The 27,772-nt window shown below is 41.7% G+C and overlaps 1 protein-coding gene across 4 annotated transcripts in view; it reads right to left on the bottom strand.

Moving 5' to 3' along the window:
- Positions 1-529: 529 nt before the first annotated feature.
- The window catches only part of STXBP6 (syntaxin binding protein 6), a 272,926-nt gene continuing 245,683 nt past the window's right edge, over positions 530-27,772 (bottom strand). For all 4 annotated transcript variants that reach the window (XM_036844327.1, XM_036844329.1, XM_036844330.1 and 1 more), the window contains exons 5-6: positions 9,341-9,498; positions 530-3,596 (exon numbers count right to left, since the gene is read on the bottom strand). In XM_036844327.1, the coding sequence (XP_036700222.1) occupies positions 3,573-3,596; positions 9,341-9,498 (182 nt within the window). In that variant the 3' untranslated portion in view covers positions 530-3,572. The remainder of the gene's footprint in view (positions 3,597-9,340; positions 9,499-27,772) is intronic.

The raw sequence follows: 27,772 nt of genomic DNA on the forward strand, positions 1-27,772 counted from the left end.
ATCTATGCCAACCTACAGAGGGTTGTTCTGCTACAGCCATCACCAAAGCCACTTCCCTTGAAAGCAAATGGCGATGCAATAAGTTGCATTTGCTTTCCCATAAAAATAAATTGACATAATTTGATCAAGTCTTCTTTCCAATTTAAAAGGACATGAAAATAGTCTGCTGAACGAGGGCACATGCGGTAATATGTACTTGAGTTGAGCACATCACTAATATCAGCAGAAAGGTAACTACAAATCAAGCTTAACTGCTTTGCCCATGAAAAGAAAATAAAAAACCTTAACTTTTGCTGGATAGAAGCTCATTGTCTAAATTAAGGTTAGTTAGCTCTTTAGTCTTTTTTACATTTCAAGTTCTCCCATTAGAATGTCCATGAAGAAATGTTATCAGAATGCTAATCCCAATTCTTAGGTCTCCTGGAGGCACATAGGGTCTTCCCATTAGCAACAAAAGTGTGACGTTGCCTACCTATCTGGTGGTGTTTGAGAGATTTCCCAAATAACTGAGAGAAACGAACTTTCATCACAGAGTTCAAATATTTAATGACAAAATTAGAGTTTGCTGTATTAGTGAATCACAGAGCAGGTGTTACTTGTCTCTGAAAGGAACAAAAATGATTATTTGACATCTTAGGGAACTTCTGAAGAATTAATAACTGTACAACAGACATCAGCAGTGTCACAATTCTAAAAATTAAAAGTGAAACCTATCTTTAATATCCTTTGTTGAGGGCATTCTGTAAATATTTTTACATAAATGCATAACTTTCGTTAGCCACAAAAGTAGTATTAAGACAGATTTCACTGTAATTTTAAGTCTAACACATAACCTTTATTTTTTCAGAGCTTAAAAAAGTTAACTACTGATCTTGTTACATTTTACAAATACCTTCTTTAATATGAAACATTAACCTGAATCACTGTCTACTTCCTGTACACAGGTACCTAATAGTACTAGGGAAGAATACTACAGCTACATTCCAGGAAGAAGTGAGAACACTGGGAAGTCTCTTTTCTTTACGAGTTGTCAGTACAGTTTAAGAAATCCTTCACTGAAATGTAGTATTTCCAAAACTCAATAGTGAGGTGCAGAAATGAAACAAAGAAATTAAATGTCTTTTAGCAAGCCACTGAATTGGTCCCAAATAACGTGAGTCATTTTAGCAATTTTCTCTAGGTTAGATTGTATTAATATTTTGTATTGAAGCACCTTCTACAAAAGGATAGCAAAGAACCTCATGTACATCATCACAGGGCTCGCTCCTGTGCAAGAAGTCAGGAGGTCCAGGAGGGGCTGGGGTTGCTGTTTGGCCTCTCTGTGGGCAGAGGCCTAGGTAGTAGGACTTGGACACAGGGAGGTCAAGGACATGACCACAGCCTGGAAGCAAATCAATAGAGGAAGGTAATAACAATGCAGATAGTCTTTCTTCAAATCCAGGACATTTCCAGGAAGACTTAAGTCTGAAAGGATAAGCAGAGAGTGAGGAAAAGAGGGCAAGGTGTGGAGTACTTGCATTTATGAAGAGTAACTATCACAAGTCTACCGGAGAGGAAAAAATCTCAAATTTCACAGTATGCTTATGACCTCATCCTCTGCTACTTTAGAAGCAGCTTCACAAACACTGTTGTTAGATGCTTGGCGACAAATTGAGTTTGGCTGATTGGCAGGGCATTTTAGACTTACCATTTCAGTTATTTCTATGAACTATCTATCTGAAGCTAGAATTCAATTTGGGAAGATGAACATATCTGTGTGTTGTGCGTGTGCGCACACGTGCATTTTCTATACTGAGGCCTGCAAAGAAAACCTATTTGGTGTGATATTTTCAGCTTTTCTTAGAAATTGTAAATGCTTCTAATGGTACTCACCAGAGAGCAAGTTCCTTGCTTCTTTAAACTTTTAAGACACCAAAAGAAAAGTACAAAATATTATAGTAAACTTATATAGTTTACCCTATAAATTTTACAGAGTTTTCTTAAACTGGATCATCTCCCTAAGAGGATTCAGAAATTTGTCTCTGGCAAATCCCATCTCCCTTTTGACACATAGTGACTAAGATCATTCTTCCCCACAATAGCCCAATTTTCTGTCTCCCTGGGAATGCTTTATCAGGAGAACTTAAGCTATTTAAATCAGCATAAATAATCCCAAAGTCATCATATGCTGCTATGTAAGAGCCTACAATACACATGGCCTCAATGGGTAGGAAGGAATAGAAAGGGGTCCTAAAGATCCAGGCTGCTTAAAAAAAATCAGTGCATCGCAGCGGGAGGCTGAGAATGTATCTGGGACGTACAGCTTGCCTCCTTGTTTCAGGAAGACAAAGCACACAGCTTTTATATTTAGCATTTTAACCTTCTAAGAAACCAAACTCCTAGACTGAAAATCCAGGCCTGTGTTGAGTGATACAAAATCAGGAGCTGTATGAACCAACCTCATTCAGTCTGACTGCAATGTAAAGGCTTTATGACTGTGCTGTTTTATGTCAGACCAGGCAAGTTGCAATTGCCATGAAATGCAATTTGTCAAGAAAAACCCACACTTTAAATTAGATTAATAGACAGCAATAACAACATCAAAACCTCCAAAAATCAGATACCAAGAACCGAAGGCCATTTCCCAAGGACATTATGAAGGCGTCTCTAAACAGGCATGACTTTGTAAAAAGAAAAGAAAAAAGATTTTAAATGTAGTATCTTTTCACATTATCCTTTACCCAGACCTTTATCTGGACAAATCAATTCTTGATAAAAATCCAAGTTCTTTTCAAGACCAGCTACTGTAATTTGGGACAGTGACAGAGAAACATTCATGAATGCACAGAGGTTTTTAAATAGGCTTTTCCTTAGGTCTTTAATCTCAAATTTTTATCCTTTATACGGTAATTTATAAATAATCAGCCTGGAAACAAATAATGGAAGAATTTAAACTGTAGCTCAGAAAGTAGATTTCTATCTGTGATTCTGATTTGTTTTTTTGAATGCTGGTGATGGCTCATGCAAGAAGTTACTACACGAAAAGCAAAATCTAAGACTGCTGTTTCCCCTGATAAATCCAATTGTTTTTTTCTAATACAGATTTGTGTCTCAGGATATAGAATCTTAACCTTCAGAGATTAAGAGTAGCTAAGAAACTGAGTGAAGCCAATCACTGCTTGACTTTTATTTCCAACCAGGAACAATAACATCTGACGTCACCACATTAAAATGTCTTCCTGCTTAGTATCAGGAAAAAAATACAGTTTAGACCTAGCTCAATATATCATTTGGTCCAAATTTCATATTCAAACTACCAAAAAAAAAAAGCCTTAAAGAGAAAACACATACAGACACACGCATACACACAGTGGGAAAAAAATAAAGCTGATGCTTGCAGCATTTCTTAGCAAGATTATTAGGGAAATGTATAAACACAACATCTTTTCTCTCGTATTAACATCTGAAAAGGAAAAATAACCTAAAGGTCCACATTTTGGGAAAAAAAGAAGCAAGCAGAGGTCCAGAATTCTTGTAAAAACAGCTGAACAAACTTCATTTTCTCTTAAGAGGTCACCAGGAGAGGCAGTTTCTCAACATTTGTGCTTCATGGCAAGCTAAGGAGAGAAAGGGACAAAAGTAAGATGTTAGCAGCAGTGGGGAGAGTTCGTTTGCTGCTCCTTGCCCACATCCGCGATGAGAAGCAACACCAAGATTCTCCTTGCTGTGGCAGATCACCACTACAGTTCACAGTGGCACTTAGTAAATGTGCAGCATGTCCCTAAACAGTCCCCTGAGCACTGCATTTGTTACTCCCCCTTACAGTACTGTTGTTGGTGTATGTGTCCAGGTCAGGGAGGGTGCTACGTGATGTTCCTTCATGCCACTGAAGGAGCAAATGGAAGAGGCAAAGTAGAGGCAGAATGAGTGACCTACCCTAGAAACAAAGGCCTCTGGGCTCCCAGGTTACTAGTTATCCAGGAAGACCAACACTCTCCAAATGTATTTACTGACATCTCGTAAAATATTAAAAATCACCAACTGTAGAGAAACAAACAAGCTGCAATAATCCACGTAATATCCTGGACATTCAACCAGGTCCAAAGCACTTGACAATTAGACTGTTTTACCAACCAGGACTGAACAATAGTAGACTGTTTTACCAACCAGGACTGAACAATAGACCAAATTCAGACCTTGACTTACTGCTCCCACTGGTATTTGAAAAATGTGGTTTATTGAAATGTTAGATCTTTATAAATGGGAACACCAAATACCACTGTATCATTCAATAGCTTCCCAAGCCCAGCTGGAGCCCATGATAATATATTTAAGGAAATGTATGGAGGTACAAAACATAAAATTAATCTGACATTGCCTTCCATAGCCAGATCCCTTCCAAGGAGCCCATACACTGATGTGAAGCAGAAGGCAGGGTTGAGGCTGAATTGTGATCCCTCGTGTCTAGAGTCTGTTATTAGGGATTAATCCCTGAGGTTGGGGCTGGAGTTACTGGGGGTAGTCGTGTCGCTAAATTAGTCTCTACTTGGGCAACGTCAGCTGGAAGAGCTCCAGGTGCCTGTACCTGGTGAAGCCAGCCTAAGTGAAGACCCCCAACGACCTTTTGCAGTGCTGATGCCAACAGCCAGTCAACTGTCAGATGGTGTTTGTGAAGCCCTGAGTGTGTCCAGGCTGCTGTGCTAAGTGCTGTTGGTTTTTGCCACGAAGGCTAACTCCTGAACTCGAAGACTTTACAGTCCAGGAAACATGGTGGGTGGAAATGGCAGAGCCGGGGCTCTCTTCTCAGATCCGTCCCACTCCCTGGCCACACTCTGAGCCCCTCCACTGTATGGCCTCCACTTCTTGCTCTGTCTCTAGTTTTAATACATTATTTAGCAATGTGGACCATTCAAATCAACACAGAGCTGTTAAGTGTTATGCATAATGAATACCAACCATAAATATTTGATCAGTGCTGCTGTCCTGTTATTCACTCAGCTGTTAACCTTCAGCTAATGGGCTTTGCCAATTTACCCACAGTCATTAATCCTCAGCAGCAATTGTGTTGCTTCTCACGCCAGACCCTGGTTACCTCTCCAGTGCAGCTGGGACTGGCGCTAAGGGGAGCCCCAGCTGGGCGGGGCCGTGCCAGTTCAGCTTCGCAGAAGTACAGCTGGATTGGACGTTTTGCCATTTGAGGTATTTTTGCAGAAAGGCACATCATTTCCACGCTACCTTGTTTTGTTTTTTTCTTTAACTTCCTGGGAGTTAGAAGCTTTAGAATATGGAAGGCACGGTGCTGTTGCTTCCCTGCTACAAATCTGCTGTATGACCTTGAGCTCTAAGTCACAATTGCTCCGTACCTCAGTTTCCTCATGTCTGTAAATATCATCTCCAACTCAAATGCTTATGGATTAGATGTCAGAGTTCCTACAGAAGAGAAGTTAAAAACTTCCTTTTGCTATATTTTTGTTCTCTTCATGTTTCATGGAAAGCTTTCTCTTTCAAAGCTGTGTAAATGACTCCATCTAAATAACAATAACAATAATAGAAAAAGTTGTTACTCATACAGGGGGTATTTTTTAAGAGGCCTGGACTCTTGAGGCCCCTTCTAGCTCAGACCCACAGGGAGTAGATGACCGTGGTAGGGACAGAGGGAGCCACTCCCTGCCAGTGAGGGAAATGCCACTCACCACTCCCTCCCCTACAAATGTGCGCTTGTGCAAAACAGGGCAGATCACTGTTCTTGTCTGTGGGAAATAAACAGCATCTGAGGATGCCTAGGTGTGGGTATCCCTCTCGCCTGCTGACTCACCAGCCAAGGCAGGCGTCAAAGCACTGCGCACACTGCACTGTCGCACTTTCTGAAGCAGAGGAGAGTGAGCAGGCCTGCTCTGCGGCTGAGCTGGACTTCCCTAAGGTCTGAGACTGTACCAAGCTCATAGTTCAGGAAGGAACCACGCTTCCCAAGCCAGGCTGAACAGAGCTGGGGGAGGGGGGGTGCAGGCACCTTTCCATTGGCTCTGCGGGAGCCAAGCGCCACGTGTCTTGATGGCGGGCTCCTACAAAGGTGATCCACTCACTAATGTACCTGGGTCTCTGCAGGAGTCCTGGGAAAATCGAGAAAGCCAGAGATAGCCTCTTCTATTGCAAGCCAGAAGGTGTGCCCTACTCTCCAGCTGAGGTTGCATGCTCTTGTTCAACCAGGGAGCCCAGAGGAACTGTCACCCGGCACTGCCTTTCTCTGTCAGGGCTCTAACAAGTGCACTGTGTCTCGACGTCTAAACACAGCCCACTCTTTATGAGTCACCAGAGCCATGTTTGGGGAGGCAGTGGTAGGCCTGGGTTCCACCTCTGAACTCTCTCCTCACCAGTAGGCCTGGTAGGGGCTCGGCCAGTGAAATGACATCTAAACGGACAGCCTACACTAGTGGGACAAATCAGGAGTCCTGGTCCCTGGGAAAATAGCCGCACCTTATCTCAAGAGGGCAACCTCCTCCTGAGGAATCCTGCCCATGCTGGTGATTCATAAGCACACATCCCAGACTTGCAGTTTTAGAAAACTGCAAGTCTGGTTATTGTTGTGTCTCTCTCCCACTCCCTCAAACACACTGAGAGACACTAGCAGCCCCTCCCCCCACCCTGACGCCACCCACAGGAGAGGAAGCCAAAGCGAGTGGAGACTGCCCCCTGCCGCGCCCATCTCTACAGAACTAGGTAACTGGCTGGTACCAGTCCTCCCAGTGGTCAAAGCCAGAGACCCCTGTGCCTTTGGTGGCCTAATCAGTTTCTGTTCTGACAGGTCCTGTTTGCAAGGGCTGCTCTGTGTTTAGAAAGTGTCAGCATTCAGCAGGAGGCCCTCCCACCCCCCTTTGGAGGGCACAGAATCTTCACCACCAGTCGCTCCCCACCCCTGGGCTGGGATCCTCAGTCACATTTCTCCAACCCTCTACAGTGCTCAACATGTGATGGGTTGCAGCAGGCTCAGCAGAAACCATTTTTTTTTTTTTTTTAGAAATTCACGTTCTTTTATTTATTTATTTATGACTGTGTTGAGTCTTCGTTTCTGTGCGAGGGCTCTCTCTAGTTGCGGCAAGTGGGGACCACTCTTCATCGCGGTGCGCGGGCCTCTCACCATCGCGGCCCCTCCCGCTGCGGAGCACAGGCTCCAGACGCGCAGGCTCAGTAATTGTGGCTCACGGGCCCAGTTGCTCCGTGGCATGTGGGATCTTCCCAGACCAGGGCTCGAACCCGTGTCCCCTGCATTGGCAGGCAGATTCCCAACCACTGCACCACCAGGGAAGCCCCAGAAACCATTTTTATGGAAACAATTATAACTAATACTGAGATTTATATGCACCAAGTATTGTGCTAACCAATTTATAGGTTTGAATGCATTCAATTCTCTCAACACCCTAGGAGAAAGGTACTATTATTAGTTAGCCCTATTTTACCGATGAGGAAACTGGGGCTTAGAGAAATTAAGCCCCTGCCCAAGGTCATGGAGTTGCTAAGTCAAACACAAGATGTTAACTACCATACCATACTGTCTTCCCAACTACCTAGCAAACTTGGCCACAGTATCAGGGAAACAGGGTGACCAGGGCCAAGAATTCTGGCCATCTGGTTAGGTTATCCAACCCAGTGTTTGTATGACCTCCTCTGAGGCAGACAGTGACATGGATGACCTCCAGGTATTGTCTACTCCGCATTAGGAAGAATGATCTCACAGACTTCCTTGGTAACCTGGTTCATGGCCTAATCATTAACCTAAACTCTTATTTTAGCAGAATGTTATCAGTGCACCACTGAGTGCTCTATTCTGTATAACAAGACACGAAAGAGAATTGCTGCAATATCGCCCTTCCCAGACCTGAATACAATTAAAAAATAATTCCTGTAGTCTTCTCTTCTCCAAATCAACACTTTAAATGTTTCCCCAGGCTTCCACTGCCCATCCCCCTTTTAAATCACTACAGTGGCTGTTGCTATAAATGAAGTTGGGTAGCAATTCTAACATCTCCACTCCATCATTATTTCTATATCACAAAGGCTGCAGAAGGGATGAGGGGAACCATAATTCTGAGCTTGCTCCCTCTGTGACAGCCGCAGCAAGACAGGCTCTGGCCCCCAGCAGGGCTGCCTGCATTTTCAGCCAGGTTTGAACTCCAAATGGGCCCCTAAGGCAGCAGTACAGTAAGACACTGTCATGATAGGGAACTGATGACACAACGAGACAGGTCTGTGCAAAGGGGATGCAGGAAGGGCAGGCTAGATGCATCCACTCAGATCTGGATCTGCAGTCGGGCCTGGGTTTACGCTTCAGGAAGGGGCCAGCCTGGCTCAGCTGGAGAGATTTTTCCCGTTGCTTTTCAGGTTGTCCATTTCTTGTTTCCTCAGCAAAAGCGGGGTTTTCTTTTGAAGCAAATTAATTTTTTCCCCAAAGGTCACCTGAAAAGCCTATCTTGAAAGGCCAGATCATGAGTCTGACATGCCAACAATTATCAGCAAAAGTTGTTTCTGGAAACCTAAATTCAAATCACTAGCCAAAAAAGAGCTGCCCTTTGATCCAAAGTACAAGAACAGTAATAAATCCTCTTTTATCACCTGACCAACAGGGCTTCTCTTTCCTTTGGTTTGTGACTGCCTTAGATAGCTGGCTGCCAATAAAAACTCCCCCTTCCCCTTCTGAAAGGCACATTTTCAGTGCATGTGTGAATGTGCATGTGTACACCTGAGGCATGTGGAAAACACCATTCTCTGGACCCAGAGGCAGGTGGGAATTTTGCAGGCAGCTCTGCACTAGTCAGGTCAGCCTTAGAGGTCCAAGGCCCCTCCACAGGGGAAACTAGCCCTGAGGTGCCCTGGGACTAGAGTTTGCTTTTTATACGGTAAAGAGATAAGAACACAGGATGCGAGGCTCATGACCAGAAAGGGACAGCATGGAAAAGTAAGCACAAGAGCCCACAGTCCTCTTTCAAGCACTGGCTAACAGAGGAGGGATATTCTTACACCTGTCCTACCCCCACCCCCATCCTGTTCCCTGAAACTTGAGCCTTAAACTTCTGGGTAGGAAGTAAAGATGGTCCACATTTCCCAAAGATACGGGGTCAGAGACACGGCTGAAGACAGCAGAAATGAGATAACCAAAGAAACAGGTCCAAGAAGAAATCTTCCCAACTCTGGTACTTACTAAGTAGCAGAAGGAAACTGTATACAGGGGCCAAAAAAAAAAAAAAAAAGGCTTGACTTTGTGCCTGAGGTTTTTCTCCCACCTGGGAAACATACTGAAATAAAGTTTTGGGCACCAAAGCTCCCTGACAACCCAGAGCTGAGCCCTCGGCCGCGCTGCGGGACCCACCTTGTGTGCAGTTTCTGCAAACTGCTGGGCGCTGTTCTTCATGTCTTCCGTCTTCTCCTCTGCGCGGCCTAAGCGCTCCCCGCGCTCGTTCAAGGCCTGGCTCGCTTTCTGCACTGCACTGGTCACGCTGTCGGCCGCTGAATGGAGGATGCTGTTTCCTGAAAGAGAACAGGAAGAACATGAGAAGCTGGCTCGGCTGACCTACAGTGACACCCCCCGCCCAGGGTGAGCGCCCCGAAAAAGCAAGGTGGGTCAGACTCTGGAAAGGCCTCGAGTGTCTAGGAAACAAGTCGACTCTTCTTCTGACTTGGTCTGACTGACTCACTTTTAGGAAGAATACCCACTGACTGTAGGACCTGGGCAAGCGCTGAAGGCTTCTTTCGCAGCCCCGTCACTGACAGCACTCATTTCCATTCTACCGGCATTCTCTTGGGTAAGGCTCAGAAGAGCGGGGTCCATCTGAATTTAGGACTTGGCTTGCAAATAGATGGAAACCCTAACAAGTCCATAGAATTAGGCAAGTTCAGTGAGACATATCTGGATCATATGAGCATTTCCTCTTGACCTGAGGTTTAGATGGATAACCACAGGAAAACTGGGGGTACAGAACTTCTCCAGATATGATGCTCTGTATTCCTTTCAACTGTTCCCTTCCATTTTACCCCTTCACCCCTAAATGCATAGCCCCACGTAAGAAGCTATCGATCAGTCTCAAAGTTCAGAGGAGATACGTCAGTTCCCAACCTTGAATCCCGAGCCATGGCCTGGTTGGTTGGGCCTCTTTGCCTCTGATCTCAAGTATATGAAATATGGGGCCTCAGCACTGTACTTAGCCAGCAGGTAAAAAAACAGTGACAGAAACCTGTCCTAGAAGGAACTTAGCACTCCCAGATTCATGAATGATGATACTGAGAAAGTTGAAAACCATCACATTTCAAATGGTTATGCATCCCTGACATCCCATTTACCAGGACTGGAAAAGAGAATTCAACAGTGACAAACTGGCAGATGCATAACCCACGGAGACCTAGAAACTTGCCACATTACAACCAAAGGAGATTTATAGCTGTATTTTGTTAATGCTGAGTGGAAGATAGTTAAATGGCATTTTATAGAATAGCTTTATGTCTTTGAATGAGTTTTTATTACATCATTTAACTTTGTACCTGGGATGGATACATCTAGCCACAGACAGCTTTTAATAGAAACGTAATTTCCACTGGTCTCAGCTGCAAAGGCTCCCTCATTTCTCCTCTGTGGGAACAGTCTGTGGTTTGTGGAAAAGGATCTCACGCAAAGAAAGTGCCTGCCCCAGAGGAAGCACTTTGTAAGTTGTTTTCCAGTTTTCTTCTTTAGGGGTGGATTTCAAGGGCTTCCACTCTGCACTAAGGGGAGGAGAATGGAGTTAGCTTACTATTACTCAGCTGCATCAAGCACTACTGGAGCCAAGATAAGTCAGCACAGATTAACAGAGGAGATGTGGCTCTGGAGAAACTGGCTGAATGCAAGGGTTGGAATGGAAGGTCTGTCTAGGTCTTCAGAACAGATTTAGGAGGAGGAATCTGGGTTCCCATTTGCTTTCATATCATGGTTATGATTATAGCCTATCACCACTGCTTAATATTTGAATAGCATTTTGCAGTCATAAAGCATCGTTACAAATATTGTCTCATTTGATTGTCACAGAAATTCTACTGAGAAGACTGAGACTAGGTGAGGTTCAGGGCTTCCACAAGATCATGTCACTAGGAAAGTGACATAGCACTGGAAACTGGTTTCCCAATGCCTTTTCCTTATTCTGTACCTTCCTCTCTGCAGATGTGGCATTGGTCATGGAAAGCAATCACTATGACAGAATTGTGAGAAGACCACCATAGATAGGTTTTGACAGGTTATTTCCCAAGGTAATGCCTGACTGTTTCTGTCCTAAAGAAACCTATTCCTCTTGGTAAATGAAGAGTTATTGCCTAAGCTGCACTGCAAGCCAGGTGCTCCCAAGAAGGAACAGGCCAATGGGAAAGAATAAGACAGTGAAGGGACTGAAGGTGCAGAGGAGCTGGGGGAGGGCACAAGAAAATCTCCCCTTCCTGCTTCCTTCCACATGCCCACAGCTTAGCCGCCAGAGGCTAGAGAAAAGATGGGGCAGGGTACCTGCAACTCCACAGCCAGGAACAGCTGCATTAAACCAAAGGGATTTTAGAATTAGTTATCATAAAATCAAGAGGGTATATAACCAGGATAGGTTTTTTTTCCCATCAGAACTGACCCTAATGGTGCCCTCAAAGTAAGACACATCTGTGTTTCTAGAATGAATCTGCTTTGAGTGAGCCATACTGTTTTCCTGTCATGACTTTCTTAAAGTTAATCTTGTACAGACGTCAGATCAACACTGCACCCAGTTTTACATGATACTGTTTAACCAAGAGTTGTTATAACTAGAAGAGAACCAAATGCTGTCTTCATTATTCAGTGATGACACTGCTGACCACTGTCAATAAAAAATCCACCTTCAGTTATTTTCAGCCACGAGGATGGATTTGAACAAATCTCATCACCTCAGTTGAAATGTCCTCCTCTGGTTTCAATTCTACCTGTATTTCAGGCTCAGTGAAGTCCCATTGCCTTTCAGGTCAATTACATTCTCTTCTCAACTTTGTAAGAGCTGTCTATATCCTTCTTGGGTGATTGATCAAGTACAGTCATGGGCAACTCTTCTACCTCATTTCTTCACCCATAGATGCAGTGACTTCCCAGCTGGATTACATATTCCCTGAGGGCACCCTTTCACTCTGTTGACCATTCCCTAAATCTTGAATCTTCCTCCTCTAGATTCGGGTCTCCCGCTTGCTTGCTCTATTCTCTCTGATATCTTGCAAATGCTGTAATTCCAGGGTTCTGTCCTTGGCCCTCTTCTCTTTCTCGTTCTGCAGACTCTCCCTAGGACAAGTCTACCCAGCTCATGGCTTCAATGACCAAATTTTTGCTTTTTTCTAGGTTGTGCTGCTGAGGCTCCAGACCCATGTTTTCTTACTGGGCAACTTCAGGTGAGTCACCCAAAGTCATCTTGAATTCGCTATGTCTACACCTGACCCCATTATCACACCTGCTTTTCCTTTGGGGTCCCCTGCTCAGTCAGTAACTCCACTATCTGCCCAGCTTGCTCCTCAATTCAGAAATCTGGGAGCCCAGTCCAGATTCCTCCCTTACTTTTACCACATACAACTACACGTCACCTGCTATCCAGCTCTCTACTCTCTGCCCTCTTTGCCAGCTTCATTATCTCTGTATTGATCCAGTCCCTCTTGCCTTCAGAGATATAGCAAGAGCCTTTTGTTGTTAGGTGTCCCCACACCTTTTCTGGTTCATCTTCCACACATTTCTATAGTACGCTTTTAGAAAGGCAAATTTGTTACCATCTTCTCACTGCTTCCAAGATAAAATTGAGAACTTTGCCCTACCTCACTCTCAGCTCATCTTAGAACCTCATCCATTTTTCCTCTCCCTAGCAATCTCCAATCCGACGCCTTGCCAAGTTACCTAAATTTTCGCAGATGTGTCATGTTTCTTTTACCTGTATGCTTTTGTGCTTACTGCTACCTCTGTGTGAACTCTGAGTCTCATCTTAGCCTTCCCACTTACTCCTATGTGCTTCAGTACACTTCAGACCCCTTTCCTAGGAAAGACTGTCATGTCTAGCCCACCCTAAACCATTGTTGCCCCCAACATACACATTATCTTGTGTCTATTTCAAATAGTGCATTTATCATAATGCATGTAATTGCTGGGTATCTAGTGTGAGCTCCCTGAAGGCAGGGGCTGTGCCTTTCTCACTTTTGTATTTGCAATCCCTGGCACATAGGAGAGACTCAATAAATGTTGGTTGGCTTAGAGGCAGGAAAAATATATCATCATTCTAATGATTTCTCCATGGCTTAGCAGAGGGTTGGACACGTGACTGATGCTGTTACATGATCTAACTAGGTCTTCAAATTCTAAACTTGCCAAATGACTAAAGGTTTAGCCTGTGCCTAATGAAGCCACCTATCTCACCTAGAGATTGTGCCAGGCATTCAATGAATTAAGTCAACAACAAAATGCAAAAAGGGGAATGCTTTTGCTATAGTGAAAGTGAAGAGAAAGTTGGTAAAAAATCTGTTGTTACCAGCCTTAAAATAAACAACTGCAAGGTATAAAAATAACAGAAGTTAAATAGCTTTTAAATCCAATGCAAAAATAGCAGTTGCCTGACCACTTACTATGTTCTAGGCACTTACTAAAATCTGCTCCTCACAACAGCCTATGGGATGGCACATCACTGATCCCATTTTTACCAATGGGAGCACCAACGGAGAGAGAGAGGGTTAGCAGTGCGCCAAGGATCCCACAGTAAGTGAAGAGCAGAGCTAGGTTTTGAACTCAGGAAGCCCAGCTCCAGAGCCAGTTCTCTTACTCACTGTTACATTGGCTCTCCATGGGAATTTTCTTGTATTTGAGATTAATACAGTCTGCATTAACTGTATGGAATGAAGACTTCAGTGTAGCAGTTCCTAAAGCATTTCTTAAAGCCATAATACAAAAGAAAACATCTTGTCATTATTACAAGCTAAAACAACTTACTATAGAAAATTTAGAGTACATATTACTATAAAAAGGCAATAAAACCGTGTAGTATTCAATTGCTTAGAGATAACCACATTTACATTTATGGTGCATTTTATTCTAGTAATTTTTCTGTCTATGTTTTTCTAAAACATGGTTGAGGCCATACTATATATATTTAGTACTGTATCCTATTGTGGGTACTTTCGCATGTCATGGAAAATTCTTTGAAAATACTGTTTATAATGGCTACATAACACTGTTGTAATTTATTCAATTATTTCCCTTTTCAGTATTGGGTGCGTGTCCAAAAGTGTCCATCCTTCCTTCCTTCCTTCCGTGCACACCATTATATTTCAACTTCTGTATACACTGCAGTGTGTTCACCACCAAAAGCTTAGTTTCCATCTGTCACCATACAGTTGACCCCCTTTTTATCTATTTCATCCTCCTCCGACCCCCTTCCTCTCTGGTAACCACTACTCTGTTCTTTGTATCTATGTGTCTGTTTTCCTTTTGTTTGGCTTGTTCATTTTTTTAAAAATTAATTTTAACTTAAAAAATATTCCACATATGAGTGAAATCGTACTGTATTTGTATTTCTCTTTCTGACTTACTTCACTTAGCATAATACCCTCAAGGTACATCCGTGTTGTCACAAATGGCAAGATTTCACTTTTTTATGGCTGAGTTCCATTGTCTATATATATATATATATATACACACACACACACACACACACACACACACACCGTATCTTTTTTATTAGTTGTTTTGTTTTTTTATACTGCAGGTTCTTATTAGTCATCAATTTTATACAAGTCAGTGTATACATGTCAATCCCAATCGCCCAATTCAGCACACCACCATCCCCACCCCACCGTGGTTTTCCCCCCTTGGTGTCCATACGTTTGTTCTCTACATCTGTGTCTCAACTTCTGCTCTGCAAACCGGTTCATCTGTACCATTTTTCTAGGTTCCACATACATGCGTTAATATACAATATTTGTTTTTCTGACTTACTTCACTCTGTATGACAGTCTCTAGATCCATCCACGTCTCAACAAATGACTCAATTTCGTTCCTTTTTATGGCTGAGTAATATTCCATTGTATATATGTACCTAAACTTCTTTATCCATTCGTCTGTCGATGGGCATTTTGGTTGCTTCCATGACCTGGCTATTGTAAATAGTGCTGCAATGAACATTGGAAGGGCATGTGTCTTTTTGAATTATGGTTTTCTCTGGGTATATGCCCAGTAGTGGGATTGCTGGGTCATATGGTAATTCTATTTTTAGTTTCTTAAGGAACCTCTATACTGTTCTCCATAGTGGCTGTATCAATTTATATTCCCACCAACAGTGCAAGAGGGTTCCCTTTTCTCCACACCCACTCCAGCATTTGTTGTTTGTAGATTTTCTGATGATGCCCATTCTAACTGGTGTGAGGTGATACCTCATTGTAGTTTTGATTTGCATTTCTCTAATAATTAGTGATGTTGAGCAGCTTTTCATGTGCTTCTTGGCCATCTGTATGTCTTCTTTGGAGAAATGTCTATTTAGGTCTTCTGCCCAGTTTTGGATTGGGTTGTTTGTTTCTTTAATATTGAGCTGCATGAGCTGTTTATATATTTTGGAGATTAATCCTTTGTCCATTGATTCGTTTGCAAATATTTTCTCCCATTCTGAGGGTTGTCTTTTCATCTTGTTTATGGTTTCCTTTGCTGTGCAAAAGCTTTGAAGTTTCATTAGGTCCCATTTGTTTATTTTTGTTTTTATTTCCATTACTCTAGGAGGTGGATCAAAAAAGATCTTGCTGTGATTTATGTCAAAGAGTGTTCTTCCTATGTTTTCCTCTAAGAGTTTTATAGTGTCTGGTCTTACATTTAGGTCTCGAATCCATTTTGAGTTCATTTTTGTGTATGGTGTTAGGGAGTGTTCTAATTTCATTATTTTACATGTAGCTGTCCAGTTTTCCCAGCACCACTTATTGAAGAGACTGTCTTTTCTCCATTGTATATCCTTGCCTCCTTTGTCATAGATTAGTTGACCATAGGTGCGTGGGTTCATCTCTGGACTTTCTATCCTGTTCCATTGATCTATGTTTCTGTCTTTGTGCCAGTACCATATTGTCTTGATTACTGTAGCTTTGTAGTATAGTCTGAAGTCAGGGAGTCTGATTCCTCCAGCTCCGTTTTTTTCCCTCAAGACTTCTTTGGCTATTCGGGGTCTTTCGTGTCTCCATACAAATTTTAAGATGATTTGTTCTAGTTCCGTAAAAAATGCCATTGGTAATTTGATAGGGATTGCATTGAATCTGTAGATTGCTTTGGGCAGTATAGTCATTTTCACAATATTGATTTTTCCTATCCAAGAACATGGTATATATCTCCATCTGTTGGTATCATCTTTAATTTCTTTCATCAGTGTCTTATAGTTTTCTGCATACAGGTCTTTTGTCTCCCTAGGTAGGTTTATTCCTAGGTATTTTATTCTTTTTGTTGCAGTGGTAAATGGGAGTGTTTCCCTAATTTCTCTTTCAGATTTTTCATCACTAGTGTATAGGAATGCAAGAGATTTCTGTGCATTAATTTTGTATCCTGCAACTTTACCAAATTCATTGATTAGCTCTAGTAGTTTTCTGGTGGCATCTTTAGGATTCTCTATGTACAGAATCATGTCATCTCCAAACAGTGACAGTTTTACTTCTTCTTTTCCAATTTGGATTCCTTTTATTTCTTTTCTTCTCTGATTGCCATGGCTAGGACTTCCAAAACTATGTTGAATAATAGTGGTGAGAGTGGACATCCTTGTCTTGTTCCTGATCTTAGAGGAAATGCTTTCAGTTTTTCACCATTGAGAATGATGTTTGCTGTGGGTTTGTTGTATATGGCCTTTATTATGTTGAGGTAGGTTCCATCTATGCCTACTTTCTGGAGAGTTTTTATCATAAATGGGTGTTGAATTTTGTCAAAAGCTTTTTCTGCATCTATTGAGATGATCATATGGTTTTTATTCTTCAATTTGTTAATATGGTGTATCACATTGATTGATTTGTGTATATTGAAGAATCCTTGCATCCCTGGGATAAATCCCACTTGATCATGGTGTATGATCCTCTTAATGTGTTGTTGGATTCTGTTTGCTAGTATTTTGTTCAGGATTTTTGTATCTGTATTCATCAATGATATTGGTCTGTAATTTTCTTTTTATGTAGTTATCTTTGTCTGGTTTTGGTATCAGGGTGATGGTGGCCTCATAGAATGAGTTTGGGAGTGTTCCTTCCTCTGCAATTGTTTGGAAGAGTTTGAGAAGGATGGGTGTTAGCTCTTCTCTAAATGTTTGGTAGAATTCACCTGTGAAGCCATCTGGTCCTGGACTTTTGTTTGTTGGAAGATTTTTAATCACAGTTTCAATTTCATTACTTGTGATTGGTCTGTTCATATTTTCTGTTTCTTCCTGGTTCAGTCTTGGAAGGTTATACCTTTGTAAGAATTTGTCCATTTCTTCCAGGTTGTCAATTTTATTGGCATAGGGTTGCCTGTAATAGTCTCTTAGGATGCTTTGTATTTCTGCAGTGTCTGTTGTAACTTCTCCTTTTTCATTTCTAATTTTATTGATTTGAGTCCTCTCCCTCTTTTTCTTGATGAGTCTGGCTAATGGCTTATCAATTTTGTTTATCTTCTCAAAGAACCAGCTTTTACTTTTTTTGATCTTTGCTATTGTTTTCTTTGTTTCTATTTCATATATTTCTGCTCTGATCTTTATGATTTCTTTCCTTCTACTAACTTTGGGTTTTGTTTGTTCTTCTTTCTCCAGTTCCTTTAGGTGTAAGGTTAGATTGTTTACTTGAGATTTTTCTTGTTTCTTGAGGTAGGCTTGTATAAACTTCCCTCTTAGAACTGCTTTTGCTGCATTCCATAGGTTTTGGATCATCGTGTTTTCATTGTCATTTGTCTCTAGGTACTTTTTGATTTCCTCTTTGATTTCTACAGTGATCTCTTGGTTATTTAGTAACGTATTGTTTAGCTTCCATGTGTTTGTGTTTTTTTACGTGTTTTTCCCTGTAATTCATTTTTAATCTCATAGCATTGTGGTCAGAAAAGATGCTTGATATGATTTCAGGTTTTTTTTTTTTTAATTAAATAATTAATTTATTTATTTTTGGCTGTGTTGGGTCTTCGTTTCTGTGCAAGGGCTTTCTCTAGTTGCAGCAAGCGGGGGCTACTCTTCATCATGGTGCGTGGGCCTCTCACTATCGTGGCCTCTCTTGTTGCAGAGCACAGGCTCAGTAGTTGTGGCTCACGGGCCTAGTTGCTCCGCGGCATGTGGGATCTTCCCAGACCAGGGCTCGAACCCGTGTCCCCTGCATTAGCAGGCAGATTCTCAACCACTGCGCCACCAGGGAAGCCTGATTTTAGTTTTCTTAAATTTACTGAGGCTTGATTTGTGACCCAAGATGTGATCTATCCTGGAGAATATTCCGTGCACAGTTGAGAAGAAAGTGTAATCTTCTGTTTTTGGATGGAATGTCCTATAAATATCAATTAAATCTCTCTGGTCTATTGTGTCATTTATAGCTTCTGTTTCCTTATTTATTTTCATTTTGGATGATCTGTCTATTGGTGTAAGTGAGGTGTTAAAGTCCCCCACTATTATTGTGTTACTGTCGATTTCCTCTTTTATTGCTGTTAGCAGTTGCCTTATGTATTGAGGTGTTCCTATGTTGGGTGCATATATATTTATAATTGTTATATCTTCTTCTTGGATTGATCGCTTGATCATTATATAGTGTCCTTCCTTGTCTCTTGTAACATTCTTTATTTTAAAGTCTCTTTTGTCTGATATGAGAATTGCCACTCCAGCTTTCTTTTGATTTCCATTTGCATGGAGTATCTTTTTCCATCCCCTCACTTTCTGTCTGTATGTGTCCTTAAGTCTGAAGTGGGTCTCTTGTAGACAGCATATATATGGGTCTTGTTTTTGTATCCATTCAGCCAGTCTGTGTCTTTTGTTTGGGACATTTAATCCACTTACATTCAAGGTTATTCTCAATATGTATGTTCCTATGACCATTTTCTTAAGTGTTTTGGGTTTGTTTTTGTGGGTCTTTTTCTTCTCTTGTGTTTCCCACCTACAGAAGTTGCTTTATTTAGCATTTGTTGTAAAGATGGTTTGGTGGTGCTGAATTCTCTTAGCTTTTGCTCATCTGAAAAGCTTTTGATTTCTGCATCAAATCTGAATGAGATCCTTGCCAGGTAGAGTAATCTTGGTTGTAGGTTCTTCCCTTTCATCACTTTAAGTATATCATGCCACTCCCTTCTGGCTTGTAGAGTTTCTGCTGAGAAATCAGCTGTTAACCTTATGAGAGTTCCCTTGTATGTTATTTGTCATTTTTCCCTTGCTGCTTTCAATAAATTTTCTTTGTCTTTAATTTTTGCCAATTTGATTACTATGTGTCTCAGTGTGTTTCTCCTTGGGTTTATCTTGTATGGGACTCTCTGTGCTTCCTGGACCTGGGTGGCTATTTCCTTTCCCATGTTAGAGAAGTTTTCGGCTATAGTCTCTTCTAATATTTTCTCTGGGCCTTTCTCTCTCTCTCTTCGCCTTTTGGGACCCCTGTAATGCGAATGTTGTTGTGTTTAATGTTGTCCCAGAGGTCTTTTAGGTTGTTTTCATTTCTTTTCATTCTTTGTTCTTTAGTCTGTTCCGCAGCAGTGAATTCCACCATTCCGTCTTCCAGGTCACTTATCCGTTCTTCTGCCTCAGTTATTCTGCTATTGATTCCTTCTAGTGTAGTTTTCATTTCAGTTATTGTATTGTTCATCTCTTTTTGTTTGTTCTTTAATTCTTCTAGGTCTTTGTTATACATTTCTTGCATCTTCTTGATCTTTGCCTCCATTGTTTTTCCGAGGTCCTGGATCATCTTCACTATCATTATTCTGAACTCTTTTTCTGGAAGGTTGCCTATGTCCACTTCATTTAGTTGTTTTTCTGGGGTTTTATCTTGTTCCTTCATAGCCCTCTGCCTTTTCATCTTGTCTATCTTTCTTTGAACGTGGTTTTTGTTCCACAGGCTGCAGGATTGTAGTTCTTCTTGCTTCTGCTGTCTGCCCTCTGGTGGATGAGGCTATCTAAGAGGCTTGATGGGAGGGACTGGTGGTGGGTAGAGCTGACTGTTGCTCTGGTGCGAAGAGCTCAGTAAAACTTTAATCCACTTGACTGTTGATGGGTGGTTCTGGGTTCCCTCCCTGTTGGTTGTTTGGCCTGAGGCAACCCAACACTTGAGCCTACCTGGCCTCTTTGGTGGGGCTAATGACAGACTCTGGGAGGGCTCACACCAAGGAGTACTTCCCAGAACTTCTGCTGCCAGTGTCCTTGTCCCCACGGTGAGCCACAGCCCCCCCTCCCCCGCCTCTGCAGGAGACCCTCCAACACTAGCAGGTAGGTCTGGTTCAGTCTCCCCTGGGGTCACTGCTCCTTCCCCTGGGTCCCGATGCGCACAGCACTTTGTGTGTGCCCTCCAAGAGTGGAGTCTCTGTTTCCCCTAGTCCTGTCCAATTCTGCACTCAATTCCCACTAGGCTTCAAAGTCTGATTCTCTAGGAATTTCTCCTCCTGTTCCCGGACCCCCAGGTTGGGAAGCCTGATGTGGGGCTCAGAACCTTTACTCCAGTGGGTGGACTTCTGTGGTATAAGTGCTCTGCAGTCTGTGAGTCACCCACCCACCAGTTATGGGATTTGATTTTACTGTGATTACGCCCCTCCTACCGTCTCATTGTGGCTTCTCCTTTGTCTTTGAATGTGGGGTATCATTTTTGGTGAGTTCCAGTGTCTTCCTGTTGATGATTGTCCAGCAGCTAGTTGTGATTCTGGTGTTCTCGCAAGAGGGAGTGAGAGTACGTCCTTCTACTCCGCCATCTTGGTTCCTCTCCCCAGGGAGATCTATTATATGCAAACTGTTAGTAGTCCAGGAACATGAGTACCTCTCATATTGTATACCCAAAGTGTTCAATAATAATTTATTCCTTGAGTAGATTAAATAGTTCCTATTCTATCCTTGTCTACTGTATTAATTTTTTTACCAAGAGTATTTTCATGGGTAGACATAAGGTTCACTTAAGCCTGGTCCAGTATTAGTGACATTCAGATTAATTTAGGTATAAATCTATAGGATACACTCAAGATGTTCTTTTTTTTCTACTTCCAATCTTCATTGGTCAGCTTCTCTACCATTAGAGGCCATATGAGCAAAAGACAAGAAAAGTCACGTGGAAACTTGTTTCCCTGATGGCAGGGTCCCTTTTCAGTCCTAAAGGCTCTCTGAACCGTGTACATACTTTTCTGCTTCCTGAGATGAGCAGCCATCTCCACCCCTGTCGGTGGTAATTCAGTTGCATGGTAATCGTGATACTTCCAAGGAGGTTCTGCTTAGGACTGTGACTTGCATTAAGCATTTTATAAATGAATAATAATTTAAATAATAATGATATTAATTTCTACAAACAGAGTGATTGAATGCAAAGTCCCACCTGGTGAAACAAGTTAGTTCTTAATTCACAGACTCCATTAATTATCTGAGAGCTTGGGTAAATTACCAAGTTCTTTCTACATTACATTGACTAATCAATACTAATCACACAGCTGCATCTCAATGTTGGACAACCTCTAGGAGCCCCTTTAGAGATGGGAGATTCTTCCAAACTGTTAAATTTTAAAATTTCATTTGTACTTTTGTGGTAGTGACTAATCAGATAAATTCTGTTACAAATCCAGGTTATGTTACATCAGCTTTCCAAAAGGAAGAGTTGTTAACCCATGCTGGGCACGGATGCAGTGTGAACATCAGCTAGTTGCAGAAACTGCTACAGTTCACTGAATGGTTACTATGTGCAGTGCTATGTTAAACTGTCAAATTCCTCAAAGAAATATATTCTTACCCTACTTTACAATTAAGGAAATAAGTGGTCAGGAAGGGGAGATAGCTTGCCCAAGGTCACCTAGATCTTGACCCCGAAGCTCTTTTTAAAAAATCATTTTGTAAAATAAAAATTGTATATATTTAAGGTGTACAACATGATGATTTGATATACATATACATAGTGAAATGATAACTACAGTCAAATTAATTTTAACATAGCCTTCTCCTCACATAGGTACCATTTTTTTCCCTTTTTTTTTTTTTTTTTGTGGTGAGAGCACCTGAAATCACTCTTCAGCAAACTTCTAGTATTCAACTATAGTCATCATGCTATGCATTAGATCTCTAGACTTATTCATCCTACATAACTTCAACTTTGTACCCTTGGACCAACACATTCCCATTTCCCCCACTTCCCTGCCCATGGTAGCAAGACACAGAAAGAAAAAAACCTGCATGACCTCACTTATATATGGCCTCTAAAAAAGCTGAATACATAGAAGTTGAGAGTTGACCTCAAAGCTCTGAACAACTGTGTCAGCATTTCCCAAAGTGGTTCTGTGGTTTAAAAAAGTGCTACATAGAAAGCCCAATTCTATGGTATATTACTTTATGAAATGCCAGTCTGGTTCCTTTATTGCAGAACTTTGGAAAATCTTTAATATACTAACATAAATTGTAATCAAAAGAAGGTAGGGGTGGGAGCAGGAAAGATCTGCTAGCAGAATTTCCCCAATATATTTACTCACAGGTTCCTTCTGTATAGATTATCTTAGGGTGGATTTCTGCAGAATCTGTTTTGGGAAATGCTACAATAAAGTATACTGATTGCTAAGTTAAAGCAGGAAAAATAAATCAATCCAGGCTGTCCTCATCATTTTAGCAATAGATGGACTAGTCATATAATTACATTAAAAAGGCTTGCTTTATAGAGCAGCAGAACAGATATAGCATGCTGAGTGGCAGTTCCAGAATTATCTTTTGTCTTAAGTTGGTGGCTAATTTCAGGGACCATGAAACTTGTTTGTTTCCTGCAGCTGGATGACAAAGAAAAATGGACTCAGAGTTCAGGAATACTTTGTAAAGCCATAAACTCAGAAGTCTACTTGAAGGAGACCTTGGAGTTATCTATTTATGGCATTACCAAAGGAAGAAGAATGAACCATTCTATCAGGCGATTCTCTTCTGCTGGCGATGTTAAAGTAATTTAGTGGAACCTCAGCCTGTTCCCAGGTCAAAGGCATGTGCCATAGCTAAGAACTCAGGAGAAAGCCCAATGGACCCTCCCTGTCCTATAAAAGGTATGAGTGCATACCCTCCTTTCAATTCACTGTCCAAGTATTTTCAATGGCAAGGGTCAAACATTTAGGATTTTATTCACGTCCTTTAAACACTTAAACTCAGGATATGTAAAGAAATTTACATCTTTTTTTTTAAAAATTTTATTTTATTTGTATTTATTTTTGGCTGCATTGGGTCTTCATTGCTGTGCGTGGGCCTTCTCTAGTTGCGGCGAGCGGGGGCTACTCTTCATTGCGGTGTGTGGGCTTCTCATTGCGGTGGCCTCTCTTGTTGCGGAGTGCGGGCTCTAGGCACGCAGGCTTCAGTAGTTGTGGCACATGGGCTCAGCAGTTGTGGCTTGCAGGCTCTAGAGTGCAGCCTCAGTAGTTTTGGCTTGCGGGCTCTCAGTAGTTGTGGCTCGTGGGCTCTAGAGCACAGGCTCAGTAGTTGTGGCGCACGGGCTTAGTTGCTCTGCGGCATGTGGGATCTTCCCGGACCAGGGCTCAAACCCATGCCCCCTGCATTGGCAGGCGGATTCTTAACCACTGCGCCACCAGGGAAGCCCCACCAGTCTTTTAATATTCATTGAAACTTGGTCCTTATGAACATGTTCTTCCAGGAGTTATAGGGCATCAGGAGAATGAATTCAAGGATACTTCTTTTGGTTCTCTTTTGTTCTCAGAAGGGTGGCTGAAATGTAGCTTCAAAGAGGGAACACTTCTTCTGAGGTTAACCACCTAAAGTGCCTCTAAGTCTGGTAAAACTGATTTTGTTCTCTGTCTTTGGTATGCATGGCAATAAGCCAGCGATGTCGGCAGCTCTCTGCTTTTATTACAGTTGGAGGCGAGGGCTTTTTACTTTAATAACCACAATTTCACGTCCTGATAGATACAATTTGAAAACCCTCTACAATGTTACCGGCCAAAACAAATTCTGTTCAACATGGGCAGCCTGGTACTTGCTAGCTGTGTGACCTTGAATGAATACCTTACCCTCTGGGCTTCAGTCTGTTTCCTCACCTTCCATGGGGGCTGATCCAGTACCTACCTCAAAAGATTGTTGGGAAGAATAAATGAGGTTGTACAAGTACGGCACTTAGACAGTGTTGGGCACATAGCCGACACTTTAGCCATTTAGACACTTCAGTTATCTGGCACTAAAGAATCTTTCCATTAAGCTTTCCACTTTAGCTCATCTTTTCTTCCCTACTCTCACTCACCCTGAACATTGCTGAAGGAAGAGTCTACTCCCACTGCGACCCCTCATACTCCCAGGCACTCTGCACTTTTAGTGAAGTGGCTTCCACCCCACTCTCCTAACACTGTCTCTCAAATTCACCAATGACTGATCAAGTCTACTGCTTATTTTAAGTTTCCTTCACTTGGCCACTGGACTACAAGTGGGCTGACTTAAAACCTGCTCTTTCCCTGGGCTTCTATAACACACTGTTTCTTGATAACCTCCCCAGAACCCCCATCACTTTGATTCTTCCCTGTCACTTTCATTCCTTTCTTGGTTAGGGCTGTGAGGTCAGAGAGGTCTGGGTTTGAGTATGTCTCTGCCATGTACTAGCACTGTGATCTCAGGTCAATTACTTAATCTCTGTGAGCCTGTGTTTTTCTCATAAGCATAATGGTTATAAAAACAGTACCTCTTTTTCATAGAGTTTGTTTTGAGAATTAAATAAAATATATACTTACCATAGTGTTGGTAGTGCAGTATGAACTTAATAATATACACTGCAGTATTAGTAATATCTGATTCATTCAGCACATTTATTGTAGAATAAACATGGGTTAGACATAACCTATACATGTCTGCTTCTCAAATTTTACCTTAATATTAGCCTATTCTTTCCCTCCTCACCCTCCATCTGACCTTTTCCTCCTCCTGAATTCACTGTTAGTTAATGGCTCTTCTGTCCACCTAGCATCCTACACTCAATTCACCTTTAACTGTAACTCTCCATCACATCCAAATGTTCATGCAGTCCAGGGCATTTATCTCAGCAAGGGCTCTTCACCCAGCTCTCCACTCTATTTCTAGTACCTACCAGGTCATACTGGACCACCACAGAGGCCTGGGTGGTTTTCCTGCCACTGGTCTCTCAGTTCTCTAACATAGCATGCCCTTCTTTCCATAGTGCTAACCTGATCATGCTTCTTCCTTGTCTCAACCTTTGTTGGCGCACTCATAATACAACACGGTCAGCTAAAGCAGTCCTTCCTGATTTAATGCCACGCTACTTACTGGCCACCCCCAACAGACTCCAATCTCTTTCTACTGCCTAATTTTTTGACAAATTTTAGAAAAGTCATTAAAATTTTATCAGTCTCTTACTATAGGTAGAGTGTATAATAAACGAATTTGGAAAAAATCAATGTGAATAACAAGGAACACTGGGTCCAGCTCTGTCCTTAAGAGTGTCTAAACATTGGCAATAGCAGTTGTTTTTTTTTTTTTCCAACACTGATAACTTAAATGCAAACCTAGCACTTAGGTTTTGGTGGCTAACACCGTTTTCTGCTAGAAGAAAGCAAAGTTCTTTGGAAAGTAGTGAATTCTATGCCTTGGGGCAAGGAAAACTCAGGTCTGAAATGTCTTACTGCCAGACAACGAGGATACCTTCAAGGATGGTAGGGATAGTGCTGAAAGGAAAGAGAAGCCAGTTTAAAGCAGGTCCTACTAGACAAGTTGTGATATCAATTGTGATGTCAGAACTTCAATAGCAATAAAGGTTATGACAATGAAGAGGATAATAATTATAATAATTTTATATAACTTTGTGGAAGCCATAACTTTTTAATGCTGAGTTAACATAAAATGTACAAAAATGAAGTTGAAATCCAAAATAAGAATAACTATAATTGGATGCTTAATTTATTGACTTTAATAAGTAAGGATTATTAAAATATTTGGATATTTGATTTCTTCTATGTATTTATCTCTCTATAAAAGTATTATTTGTGTCTATCTGCACCAATAGCAATGGGTAAATACAGGAAACTATGAGTAAGCCAAAAGAATAGAAACTGTTCCAGAAAGGACTGATGGGTGTCAATGGTCATTAGAAATCTGGCTATCTGTTCAGATCACACCTGGTAGGAGAAGAAACCGCTGGATAACTTGACAAATTATGATAAGATAGTAATGAGGCATTAGTATGTTTCCTAATATACCAGATCAGTGTATAATAATGACACGGTGGAGGACTATGTAATGCTGGCCAAGCAAAGCAGAGGGTACCCTGATGTGGAGGAAAACTCATCATCAACCAGATGGACTCATGTAAAAACCGTGGGCTTAACAGTGCTGCTGATGTGAAATATCAAGTCCAATTACAAAAAGGGACCCAGTGAGATATCCAGGGACTCAGGTTTGAATCACTTTGTGAGAAGAAGTCAGGCTGTGCCCTGTCCAAAAACCAACTGGTTGCCAACCCAATTCCTCTAGACTCAGGAAACATGAAAATAAGCGTTTCAATTACATTTAGAAGATCTATGAAGAAGTAAAGAAATAATCAAGACGTATATTAAACTCATGGTGTTGCTAGTTCATAACAGGCTTAAATATAATATTCTTTTAAGTATTGTAATTGTTATTTTTGCACATGTCTTATCTGTTTAATCAGTCCCATTAAATTGCAATAAACAATGTTTAAAAGGGTAAGAGGGCTTCCCTGGTGGCGCAGTGGTTGAGAATCTGCCTGCCAATGCAGGGGACACGGGTTCGAGCCCTGGTCTGGGAAGATCCCACATGCCACGGAGCAACTGGGCCCGTGAGCCACAATTGCTGAGCCTGCGCGTCTGGAGCCTGTGCTCCGCAACGAGAGAGGCCGCGGTGGTGAGAGGCCCGCGCACCGCGATGAAGAGTGGTCCCCACTTGCCGCAACTAGAGAAGGCCCTCGCACAGAAACGAAGACTCAACACAGTTATAAATAAATAAATAAAAGAACGTGAATTTCTTTAAAAAAAAAAAAAAAAAAAAAAAAGGTAAGAAAATTTGATATTCCAAGTTTTGTTTAGTAGAAATATTTAAAAAATTAAGCATGAAACAAAGCAAAAATAAAAGTATTTTCTCTCCATGCACAACATCCCACCAGTCTTTAAAGAATACAATCAATATCTTCAAACATACCATCTCTCCTCTTGCCTCTGAGCTTTTGTACACTCTGGTTATTCCTCAACCTGTGATGCCCTTTCTTTCCTGGACTGCCTGGTAATTTGCACTCATCAGATGTCACCCCATCTTTTCCAAATTTCCCTGCTGGTTTGTTTGTTTATTCATTCATTGAAATGTTTTTCAGTCATCTTTTATCTGCCATAGGCACAGTCCTAGGTAAAAGAGACATGCTCTCCCAACACACTGTCTGCACCCCCCATGCCAGGCAAGGAGCTCGTCTAGAAACAAGAGGCAAATTATGTATAGTTTAAAACAATATGTGTAGGTGTATGTATGTTATGTACACACACACACACACAAATACAATTTAAAAACTGCAGGGCCGTTAACAAACAATGTGCTGTGATAGTGAATTCAAGGGAAGGGGAAGCATCAGTAAGGAAGACCTGTCTGAAGAGCTAATATTTAAGCTGTGATGTGAAAAGACAAGCTGGGGCAAAATCCATGTG

The sequence above is a fragment of the Balaenoptera musculus genome, chromosome 2 (genome assembly GCF_009873245.2).
Source record: "Balaenoptera musculus isolate JJ_BM4_2016_0621 chromosome 2, mBalMus1.pri.v3, whole genome shotgun sequence".
In the NCBI taxonomy this organism is placed as follows: domain Eukaryota; kingdom Metazoa; phylum Chordata; class Mammalia; order Artiodactyla; family Balaenopteridae; genus Balaenoptera; species Balaenoptera musculus.